Consider the following 11,777-nt stretch of genomic DNA (forward strand, 5'->3'; position numbering starts at 1 on the left):
CTCTACTAACTCTGTGAGAACGTGGCAGGTTACTTCACTTCTTTAGGTCTGTCTATTTCCTTTCCTTTTTCTTTTTCTTCCTCCCGGCTCTTTATTTCTAAAAAAGGGGGATTACTATACCACCTCTAAAATCCTTTTCAGCTCTAATCTATTACACAGCCCTACTGAGTTTCCAAGTTATCCATACTGAGTGCTTTGACATCTGTGTGATTTTATTACCCACAGATATTACTGTTTTTGACAATATGAAGAGCTAAGGAAACAGAACACAACAGGAAGGATTGAGGAGTCATGAAAAGAAGGAAGAAGCCCATGTTCTGGCCTGGCTCTGCTGCTAACTGATTCACTCTCTATATGACTGCTAAAGCCAAAAACATCTACATGCTTTAAAAACCTAATGTTTTCATAAACACTTTAGGGTGGGAGCTAGAGTAGACAGAATAATGGCCTCTATGGATATTCAAGTCCTGATCCCTTAAACCTGTGAATGTGTTACCTATGTGGCAGATGGAACTTTACTAATGTGATGAAGTTAAGGACCGGAGCTAAGGAGATTATCCTGGATCACCTGGGCCCAAGAGAAAGCTGCAGGAGAGGCGGAGGAGATGAATGACAGGGGTGTGTGTGAGACGATGCTGCTGCACTGATGTCATTAAAGATAGAGGAAGGGACTACAAGCCAAGGAAGGCAGGCAGCCTAGAACCTGGAAAAAGCAAGGAAATGGATTCTCCTATAAAGGGAAGATGAAATACAGCCCAACCAAGCCCCTTGATTTTTGGACTTCTGGCCTCCAGAATGGTAAAATAATAAATTCCATTATTTTAAGCCATTAAGTTTGCAGTAAATTATTATCTAGAGCAATAGGAAACTAAAACAGTAGCCAATTTAAGCCTCTGTGTTTAGTCTGCAGAGGCTTTCACATCAATGGTTCTCACCCTGGCTATGCTAGAACAACCTGGGGCAGTGGGTGAGGTTTGAGCTTTGGACATTTCTTGAAGCTCTCTGCTGATTTCGATGTGCAGCCTGAGTTGAGACCCACTGGCTGATAATGCCAAAAATTTTGTTGGAAAAATATGAGTTTTCTATGTAAGAGAATAAGAGCTGTTTGCTTATGAGAGAATCTTTGTATTTTCTTTTCCTAATATATGTCATAGCCTTATTCTTCTGAAAGACAGAGGATATTAATATAATACTGTTTAAATCAAACATTAGAAGAAAAAAAAGAGAAACTATATACAAGGAGAATCACAGCTGTTCTTTTTTTTTTTTTTTAAGAGATTTTTGCTGTAGGGTGTGTCCACTCACTAGAGAGACAGAAAGAGACAGAGAGACAGAAAGTGAGAAATTATCCCCTAGGGGGGATGACCACACCGCAATCCCTTATCTTCCATCCCCCTTGGGATTTTGGGCACACACACACACACACACACACACACACACATGCACCTGGCGTAAGTTTCAAGTCACTAGGTCTGGGACTCAAACCGTGGTCGGCCATGTGGAAGTCTAGCACCTTAACCACCATGCCACCTGCTGGCTCTTACAGCTGTTTTTATAGTAACTATTGAAAAATGCCCATCATATTCTGCATTTAAAAAGAAAAAGAACAATTTTGTATCTCCTGGACATCTTAAAACATAAAAGAGATGTAAAGAAATAATACTACAGCAAAAGCAAGAACTTGAGGCTTATAACTCTCTTTGTGGAAATGGGCTTACTTACCTGGCACATGCTACTATGCGCCTGTAGTCTGTGTCTCCATAGCCTCCGTATCTGGATGCTAGCACACACAACAAACAAGCAAGCAAACAGATAAGAGCAAACTTGTTTTACCTGCTTTGGAAACTGTTAGAGCAGAATCATTAACGAGCAAGTCTCTGAACATACTTTAAAAATGACATAATTTGGAAGTTGCCTCGTTAGTGATTTTAATAGAAATTCATGACTACTGACAATACCGGGAAATCTTTAAAACATTAGAACAGTTCTCTGCTCTTAAAGAACCGATAACTTGGGCCAGCAGGTGGAGTGGTGGTTAAGGTACTGGACTCCCACATGGCTGACTATGGTTTGAGTCCCAGACCTAGTAGTTTGCTTTCTCACTTTCCCTCTCTCTCTGTCTCTCTCTGGTGAACAAACAAGCCTTATAGCAAATTTAAATAAGTTGATAAAAATAAATAAATAAATAAAATTAAATAATTCTTTTTTTTTAAAGAACTGATAGCTTAAGGATGAAGTTACATAAGATTAGATATGTACTGATAAAATATTTGGGGGATGTTGGAAGGAGGAGGAGCAGATTCCTGGATTTCCTGGTAGCTGGAAAGTTTACTGTAGGAACAGGACTCTGAATCACAGATGGGAGATAACAGGGTAGAGGCAGTAGTATACACCCTGACCCTGGGGCAGTGGTCAGAGGAGAGGGTTTAGAGTGTACTCGGGAACTTACTTTTGGACTAGGAAGGGAAAACCAACTAGCAAAGAGAGGTGAAGTTTTTTTTTTTTTTAAAGGAGGCATATATATATAGAGAGAGAGACAGAGACAAAGACTGCAAATACTGGAGGGACCAAATTAAAGATGGAGGCAAAGACTTGCATTTCCCAGACCCCTTAGAAGCTAAGGGATGGAAAACTCACAGGGTGATAAGAGAGATTCAAGGGCCTGGAATGGAAGGCTGACATGAAAATAGCAAAAATTCAAGGCTCTGGAAGTAGACCTTTCTGTGGTTTAGGTTTATGTTCCTTTTTTTTTTGAGAGAGAAAGAGAGATTTTTATTTTTTATTATAGGGTGTATGCACTTGCCAAAGAAAGACAGAGTGACAGAAAGTGAAAAATCACCCCTCAGAGGGGATGGCCATGCCACAATTCCTTCTCCTCCATTTTCCTCTTGGGATTTTGGGCACACATGCATGAACATGCGCCTGGTATGAGTTTTAAGCCCTAGGGTCTAGGACTCGAACTGCAGTTGACTACATAGGAGTCCAGAAATGTAACCATTACACCATCTGCTGGTCCTAGTTTATGCTCTTTAAAATTATAATAACATAGTCAAAACAATTTATTGATCAATAGTGATACATTAGCTCAGTTATTATGGCATTAATATTAGTTTCTAGCTTTTATTAAAGAGCCACATCTAATTATAATATATGGCACCAATGTTTACTTGGTTATCAAGCTGCTAAAAAACTTGATTAAGAAATTTTGTTGGACAACACATTTTTCCTAATCAAGGAAGCTCTCCATTTCACACTCTTAACTCTTAAGCCAAAATCATGGTGCAAAATTTATGCTGTTTTACCTTCGATGTCCTGGGTATCTATTTTCAAGTAAAAGCTGCAAATTTCCTCAGAGGTACTGATTTTGTGAGCTACTGTTGTTACCTATATGGGGCAAGTAAACAAGAAGATCCTATTTCAGATGGGAATGTGGGACAGGCATTAAGGCAGGACGGTGCTGCAAATCTGAATCTTTGAGCATCATTTCTATAAGCCAGTACAAACGGTGTAATATACAGCCTTTACAAACAGTTCTAAAATACAGCTGAGGAGCCCAAAGTAAACAAAAAATACCTTCTGGCTGGTCAGAATCTTAGTCCAAATCCCCTGCAGTCAAATCTGAGCACCTTACTCTACAGGAAAGTTCCCAAGGCTATTGTCCTTGAGCCTGTGCACTTTAATTTTACACATAACACTCCAAGGCTAGGAAATATTGGTTTCTTCCAGCCCATATGCCATCCTCGAAAGCAATGCATTGTAAGTGTATACAGGTGGGCAGGGCTGCTGCCAGAAGTAGGTATATTGAGAACTAGCAGTGACAGAAAAATGGACAATTGTCCTCTCTCATGCAATCTTATAAACAGTCCTCAAGAAAAATGACTGGGACCAGCAGTTGGCATAGTGGCTGCTGCTGGACTCCCATGTGGTTGACTGTGGTTCAAGTTCCGGACCTGGTCGCTTAAATTCATGCCGGGCACGTGTGCATGCGCACCCAAGATCCCGAGAGGAGAATGGAGGAGAAGGGATTGCGGCATGGCCATCCCCACTGGGGGATGATTTCTCACTTTATGTCTCTCTGTCCCTCTCTGTCTTTCTGGCCAGAGGATGCACCCGATAGCAAAAACAAAAACAAAAACAAACTCTCCAAAAAATGTACTAAAGAGAAAAGCATAATTAAAATCCATAGAGTGTTAATTTATGCTCAGAATATGAAGTTCAAGACTATGTGGAAATATATAAACAGCTTAGAAAAACTTGCAATTGTCAAGTGGCAAGAATCAAAGAAATCTTAAGGCTTTATATCAGTCCCCAGTAATGTTAGATAAACAAGTTGTGACTATGTTACTAACCATAGAAAACACACACACACTTATATACATATGCTATATATAAAACCATAAAATTCTATATTAACATGCTATTCTATCCATATATAATTTCTACAAATAATTTAAAATGTATACATACAAGGATTAACTTAGTCATTTTTAAAAATCAGTTCAAGGACAGCTATCAAGACAGCTAGAAAGAATCAGGTAAATGAATCCTACTTTGGTCATGGTTGCCCAAGTCTAGATTTCTGTGACCCTGTGGCAAAGATCCGAGCTTTTGTGTTACCTGGTACAGACACCTAACTCCCTGCTGGGAGTCAGGTAACCCTCTCAGTTAAATACTCACATGCACCGTAGCCAAGCCATTGCTATATCCTGTACTGACAACGAGATCATCATTGAGAGGCACCTGAAGGCAGATAGAGAATGCTCTTTTAATCACTCAGTAGGGAGGAAGAATGGAGTGAGGAGAGCCTCCCCTCTCCAGTCTTCAGTGAGATGAAGTGGGTAAGACACTGAAAGCCCCATGTACATAGCAAGTACTGGGACTTTCACTTTCCTTGCTACATATAAATAAGACACTAGAGATCTACTGTGGGAGTCAACAAAACTTAACAGTCAGAGGTCAGTTTTGGTTACATGTGATTGACAGGGTTCTGGTAAAACTGGACCTTCTCCTTTCGCTAACTGAATATATTCCCTTCAGTGTCCAGCTCAGGAATCAGCACTCTACGTGCCAGTGGAGATCACTGTCCTTGGCACTGGCAACACGGGACCTTCACCTAACTCTAAAGTGGGTGCCACCTTTCTTTGACCCTCTCTCACCTTCCTTTGCTCCCCTTTTCTACTTATCGATGGCTTATATTCTCCACTTGTCACTGTGTTTCTTTTGTGGAAACCCCTAACTCCTGTCTCAATCCCTGGCACCTCACCCAAGCCTGCCAAAGCCTTCATTGCTACTGCATTTCCCACTCTCCCAGGTGGAAAGTGAGAACATGAACTGAGCAATAAATAGTTCTCTTTTCCAGAGAAATTCTATCATGCACATGTTCCCTTATTTGCAGAAAGTGTGGGGGAACTCATTTTGAGAAAGGGGCGTGGAGGGTAGGCTCTTCCTCTGCTCTAAGTCTGCAGCCTCCCCTTCCCTGTGCTTAGCACACGGGTGCAAAAGGGATATAGTGTACAGTAAAGTTTTTCAACCATTCCTTCAGATGTCAGTAAACATTGGAAACAGGGCAACTTCCTTGTTCTCCCTTATGTATTATAGCAGTGTTTACTGGAAAATGAGTGCCTCGAGATGCTGCAGAAGCAAAGGCTTTCTTGGACAAGTAACTTTGGGAAATGTGGGCACTGGGCCCTGCCTCAGCCCTTTTTCCTCCCCTGAGTCACCATTCACAAACATATTAAAGAACAGGAGGATCCTGTATTAAAGAACTGGCTTAACTCATTTAAACTAAGTTTCCTACACTTATTTGACCACCTAATATTTTTTCATGTAACACATTTCAGGAAATGCTGGAGCAGGGAATTCCAAACCAGATAATAACATCCCAGATTTTACATAGAGGCAGCATATTGGGTTGAGGATTAAGCTATTTTAAGATGACAAGAAACTCCTTACCCCTACAGGGAACCTCAAATAGGCCTACCATGCTCCTCCTTAGAGCTTGTACTCAGAATATGAATCTCTGATGAACACTAAATGTTCCCAGGAAAAGGAGACACATTTCCAAACTAGGAGCCCCAAGCACAAATGCCTGCAGAAGCCCAGGCATTAAGCAAGGATGAACACAAATGCATAGGCATATGTCATGTGACTGCTGGGGATTACAACACATTTTGAAAAACGCATGCCAATGCCCAGAGCTCTGTTGCCAGGCCATTTGTTTCACTGGGGAAAATTGGGAATCCACTTTTCATCAGAAATCTTTAGATCTTCAAATATTGGCATAAATCTATGTCTATGTCTGTATCCATATCCATATCTCTTTCTCTGTGGGCCACTGGTTTGCAATTTTTGCAATTACTATTATTTCTCATGCCTATTTACTTTTCACGAACATGAATTTGTGGAAGATGTGGACAGTGAGGACTATTTTCAATTATTTATATATTTAAGTACCCTTTAAAATAATACAAACACAGTAATTAGAAAAATATGTTTGATAGCTAATACAAAACCTAGTTTTTCCAGCATGCCCTTTTCTTTGGGGAATTCTCCTGAGCTATTAAAGTTTTTACTTTCAAGAATCTAGTAGCAGCAAAAAATGTGGGACAAGGAGTTGGGATCCTCCAGCAATCATGAATGTCAGGGACAATGGAGGAGGAAGATGGGACATGGCAGAGGGTGGGGATGGGGAACCTAGGATGGCAAAACAAAAGGCAAGGTATGCAGGACACAAAAATTGGGAAATCATTTGCTGAGAACATATATGTTGATGTGCTTGATTGAGCCAATGCACAGTGTATTTTGGATGGAAAATTCATATGTGTGTTGTGATGAGAAAAAAAAATTTATAATAAAAAACAAAGTATAAAAAAAAAAAAAGGAGGGAGAAGAGGATAAAGACAGCAGTGAACAATAGAGAGGCAGGATGTTAATGAGAAATAGATATGGTTTATTACCTGTTGATGATGACATGTATAGTATTCTCAACTGAACCGGTCTGGGAAGTATTTCATGATGGGTGAAGTCTTTTTAATAAGCAAAATGAGAAATAGTGATTGACTGTTTAAAAAATTATAATAATAATTATTGGGAAAAGCATGGAAAAGATATTGAATGATAAAGCGGGGAGATTGATATCTCTGTATTGACTGACATGCATGGCATTCCCTTTTGAAAAAGGCAATGGAAGTCAATGTAAAGTTATATGTAATCTAGTGTAATAGAAAGAAGATTATGATGATAATAAAATAAAAAAAAAAAAAAGAATCTAGTAGCAGCAAAAAATGTGGGACAAGGAGTTGGGATCCTCCAAGGAAGTTCCAATCTGGTGGCAGATCGCACATATGCCTGGGGTCAGAAGGAACACAGGCAGACTCCCAAGGATGTTGGGAGTCTTATTATACCGCTGTGCCTTTGTGCATACTATTACCTTTGTCTGGAATGTTCCTTCCTTTTTTCACCTTGCTAACTCATTCTTATATTTCCATATTTAACTCACATAACTGAACGCATCTGACAAACTCTCCCTACCTTTTAGCCTGGACCTGGAGGCCTTCTCTGTACTTCCACATACTTACCAAGGCCCTTGCTTTTCACTGTTTAAATGACCATGTCTCCCGGGTGCACAGGTTCTTTTCTTTTTACTTTTGGGTCCCCAGTGCCCAGGATATAGCCAACACTTAACATTAGTAGAGTAGTGAATAAATATGTTTGTAAGATATAGGTAGAACAGATGGTTTCTGTGGTCTCATCCAATTGTAAAATATTATGAAAAAAAATTTCATTTACCTCTATTGGCTTCCCAAGGAAATTCTGCTCTGTCATTTTATATTTGTAGAAGTCACCTTTGTGCTTGTAAGAGACACTTATATCCATATTCAAGTGAAGTTGTTTAATTAGAAGTGAATATTCTGTCAGGCCCTCGATGGCATTAATTGTATCCTATCAAAATCAGTAAGGCATAAAAATATATTGAGATTATTTATATACTCCCAGTTTACAAATGTTCTTTCTTCTGAGATAGTAGGGCAATGACATCTTCAGATGAAGCTTCAGCTGACTGGGTAAAAACAGTTAAGGTACCTCTACCACTGTGGAGGTAGAAGGAAGGTCCCTCCCTCTCCCATAAGGATGTTTCCGTTATCAGGGACAGGAAGAAAGTGTGGCCTCCCAATGAGGTCCTCTACACATTCTGCGTGAGGAAGCTCAGGTAAGTCACTCTTTGTGGAATGCCTCCAACTCTGCACGATTCTCTTTCTAATCCTTTGGTCTTAGCTGAAATAGTGAGGGCATAAACTGACCCTTTCCATTATTCTGTTCTAAAGTTCTCTTTCTTCCCTTTATAGTATTCATATCAATTTGTAATACTTTTTAAAAGTTTATTTATTTCATGAGAGAGTAAGAGCAAGGGAGAGAGAGAGACCCTTGACAGGGTCTTGCCATGCTACAACCTTCCTCTCGGTCATCCAAGATTACAGGCATGTAGGTATGCCTGGCTTGTTCAGATCAACCTGGAATCTGAACCTGGGCCTCTCAAGTGGTTCTGGCAGCATGTAGCAGTGCCCTTCTACCTGTGCCACTATGACTGGGCCAATACTTTTATTTATAACTTCCTGTTGGCTCCTCCCACTGTAATGTAAGATTCATAGGGCAAGGAAGTAGTATATCTTTTATTTTTTTTAATATATATTTTTGCCATAGGGCACATGCACTCATCGGAAAGAGGCTGAGAGAGCCAGTGAAAGGGAAAGTGAGAAATCCCTTTTTGGGGAGAGGGGGCAGGGAGGAGGGAGATGGCCACACTACAATCCCTTGCACCTCCATTCTTTTCTCAGGATTTTGGCCATGCACTCAGGGTGATTTTCAAGCTGCTGGGTCTGGAGTTTGAACCATGGTCAGGCATCCATGTGGGAGTCCAGCACCTTAACCATCATGCTACTGCTGACCCCAGTATATCTTTCTTGATGTCTGCTATAGTTCGGATGTGTTTACCAAAGTTAATATTGGAAATTTGATCCCCAGTGCAGTAGTGTCATGAGGTGGCACCTCATGGGAAGTATTTGGTCATGGGGGGCACTGCCCTCATGAACAGGTTAATACTGTTATCACAGTGGGTTTCTTACATAAAAGGACATGTTTGGCCCTCCCTTGTTTTCTTCTTCTCTCTACCTTTTCACCATGTGTGATACAGCAAGAAGCCCTCAGCAGATGCCAGCCCTCTCAATTTTTGTCTTGCCAGTCTTCAGATGAGAGCTAATAAATGTCTGTTTATTATAAGTTACCCACTCTGACATTTTGTTATAGCAGCACAAGATGGACTAAGATGGTATCCATTAGGTAATTTAGTAGCTATTCAATAAGTATTTCTCGAAGGAATAAATCAATATGCTTTATCTTTCCGGACCTCGTGTTCCTTAAATATAAAATCAGGAAATGTGGGCGATATTAAATATGTGGCTACTCCCTCTGTCTCTGCCCATGACAGCCAATGCTGATCAATAGGGTACTCTTTCTGCTAAGCCTACAGTTGTATCCAAGATGAAACGCAGTAAATAATCACTAAAGTAATCCTGAAGAACCCCTCTACCTCTATGTTTTATATACATTGGATATATATATACTCCATCATTTATCTAAACATTCAGGAAATAGGGAAAATGTTACCATTTGAACTAAACTTTTTTTTTTTGAGAGTTTTTTTGCTATAGGGCGCGTGTTCTTGCTGGAAAGACAGAGAGACACAGAGAGACAGAAAGCAAGAAATCACCCCCCAGGGGGATGGCCACACCGCAATCCCTTCTCCTCCATTCTTCTCTCGGAATCTTGGGCATGCACGTACACGCGCGTGGCGTGAGTCGACTACATGGGAGTCCAGCAACATAGCCATTGCTCTAACTGCTGGTCCCAACCATTTGAACTTAACTTTGAATACTTAATAGCTAGTTATAAAATATACATACTCAAATTAGTTTACATGAATGTAATGATCAGTGTTTCTCTTTTTTATTTATTTTGTGTATATGTGTGTGTGTGGGAGGAAACATCAGTACCCCAGTCCATATAGGAACACTGTTTATTCCATAGGATGCAACATAATTGCTGATAATCTTACTAACCTTTCATGATCATTAAGAATCATAAAAAGGGACCAACAGATGGAGTAATAGTAAAGTCACTGGACTCCTACATAGTTGACTGGAGTTCAAGCCCTGGATCTGGTGACTTAAAACTCACACTGGGTGTGTGTGCATGTGTGCCCAAGATCTAGAGAGGAGAATGAAGGAGAAGGGATTGTGGCATGGCCATCCCCCTGGGGGGTGATTTCTTGTTTTGTCTCTCTGGCAAGTGCATACGCCCTATAGCAAAGATTTTCTAAAAAAAGAAAAAAAAAAAAGAAAGAGAAAGAGAGAATCATAAAGGAAGTACTGGGCTTAGAGTGAGATGTGCATTCTGATTATGGCTCTGCTGATTACTCTGAATGTGCCTCCTGGGCCCATTTCTTCCTCTGAATAATAAGAGTGTCAATGAAGATAACCTCTAGGGGACTTCTTTTGTTTTTTCCAAAGATTTATATTATTTAACTTTATTTATTTATGTTTTAATTTGACCAAAGTGAGAGAGAAAGAGTGAGAGAGAGGGAAAGTGAGAAAGCAAGCTGCCGGGTACAGGACTCAAACAGGGTCAGCCATTTGAGAACCCAGTGCCTTTAACCACCATGCTACCTGCCGGTCCCAACCTCTAGGGGTCTTCTAATTCTAGACATCTATTTACACCTACGGCATGCTCATTTGATGGACAAAAATATGGAGGCCAGAATGAGTGTGGAATGTGTGGTATGGGGACAGAAACGATGTCTTTGTAAAGAAGAAACAAGACACAGAAGTGTTACCTGGGTCGAATAAAAGCCGCCTCCATACCTTTGTTCTTCTGATAGCCATTTGATGATTGGGTTAACATAATTCATCTCTTTCAAGCTCAGACTGGTGAGTAAAGCATAGGCAGTGGTTTCTACCATGTTTGCTGTACCAGCATTAGGTACAGAGCTGTCTTTATGAAGATCCTCTTTCCAAAAGCGATAAATGGGTGGATTACCTGAACATAAATAAATTACTTTCATTAAAATTACTTAAAATGTGGGTTTGACATAACAATTCTAGCAGGTGTATTCTTGCCTTCTGGTTTCTAAAAGTTACTTTTTTTGGTAAAAAGAATTTCCTCAAAGTGACCCATACAAAATAAGATCCCTTAATACAATCTTAATACAATGCTACTTGACTGTATTTTAATTTCTTTCTTTTCTTTTTAAAAAAATCCAATCTTTGTTTTAAAAGAATTCTCTATTCAATTTGATGTATTGTTATTATTTTTTAATTTGACCAGAGAGAGAAAGGGGAAAGTAAGAAAGCAAGTTGCCAGGTCTGGGACTTGATCCATGATAAACCATGTTGGCGTTCAGTGCCTTCACCACCACGTCATCTGCTAGCCCCTGCATTTTAATTGCTGGTTTTTTTTTTTATATATTTATTTTTACATTTTTCCACAAACATTTACTTTACATATCAAAAAATTTTTGCTCATACTCCATAGTTCTTGACAGTTAATAAACAACTTCAAAATTTCAAAATACTGAATTTTAAAGATAATGTTCAAAATATTTCTTATAATTTTCTATAATTTTGTTTGTGACTCTGTAACAACAGAGACAGTATGGTTTTAAATATTTTTGAGAAAACATTTACATGTCAACTACTCAAACTGTTGAAAAGCAAATGCCCAGC

General features: G+C 39.7%; 1 protein-coding gene across 1 annotated transcript in view; it reads right to left on the reverse strand.

Moving 5' to 3' along the window:
• C5 (complement C5) overlaps positions 1-11,777 on the reverse strand; it is a 116,453-nt gene that overhangs the window by 17,918 nt on the left and 86,758 nt on the right. The window contains exons 29-33 of the mRNA XM_006155491.3: positions 10,889-11,091; positions 7,789-7,941; positions 4,678-4,740; positions 3,303-3,384; positions 1,723-1,780 (exon numbers count right to left, since the gene is read on the reverse strand). Coding sequence (XP_006155553.1) covers positions 1,723-1,780; positions 3,303-3,384; positions 4,678-4,740; positions 7,789-7,941; positions 10,889-11,091 — 559 coding nt within the window. The remainder of the gene's footprint in view (positions 1-1,722; positions 1,781-3,302; positions 3,385-4,677; positions 4,741-7,788; positions 7,942-10,888; positions 11,092-11,777) is intronic.

The sequence above is a fragment of the Tupaia chinensis genome, unplaced genomic scaffold (assembly GCF_000334495.1).
Source record: "Tupaia chinensis unplaced genomic scaffold, TupChi_1.0 Scaffold000455_1, whole genome shotgun sequence".
NCBI classification, from domain to species: Eukaryota; Metazoa; Chordata; class Mammalia; order Scandentia; family Tupaiidae; genus Tupaia; species Tupaia belangeri.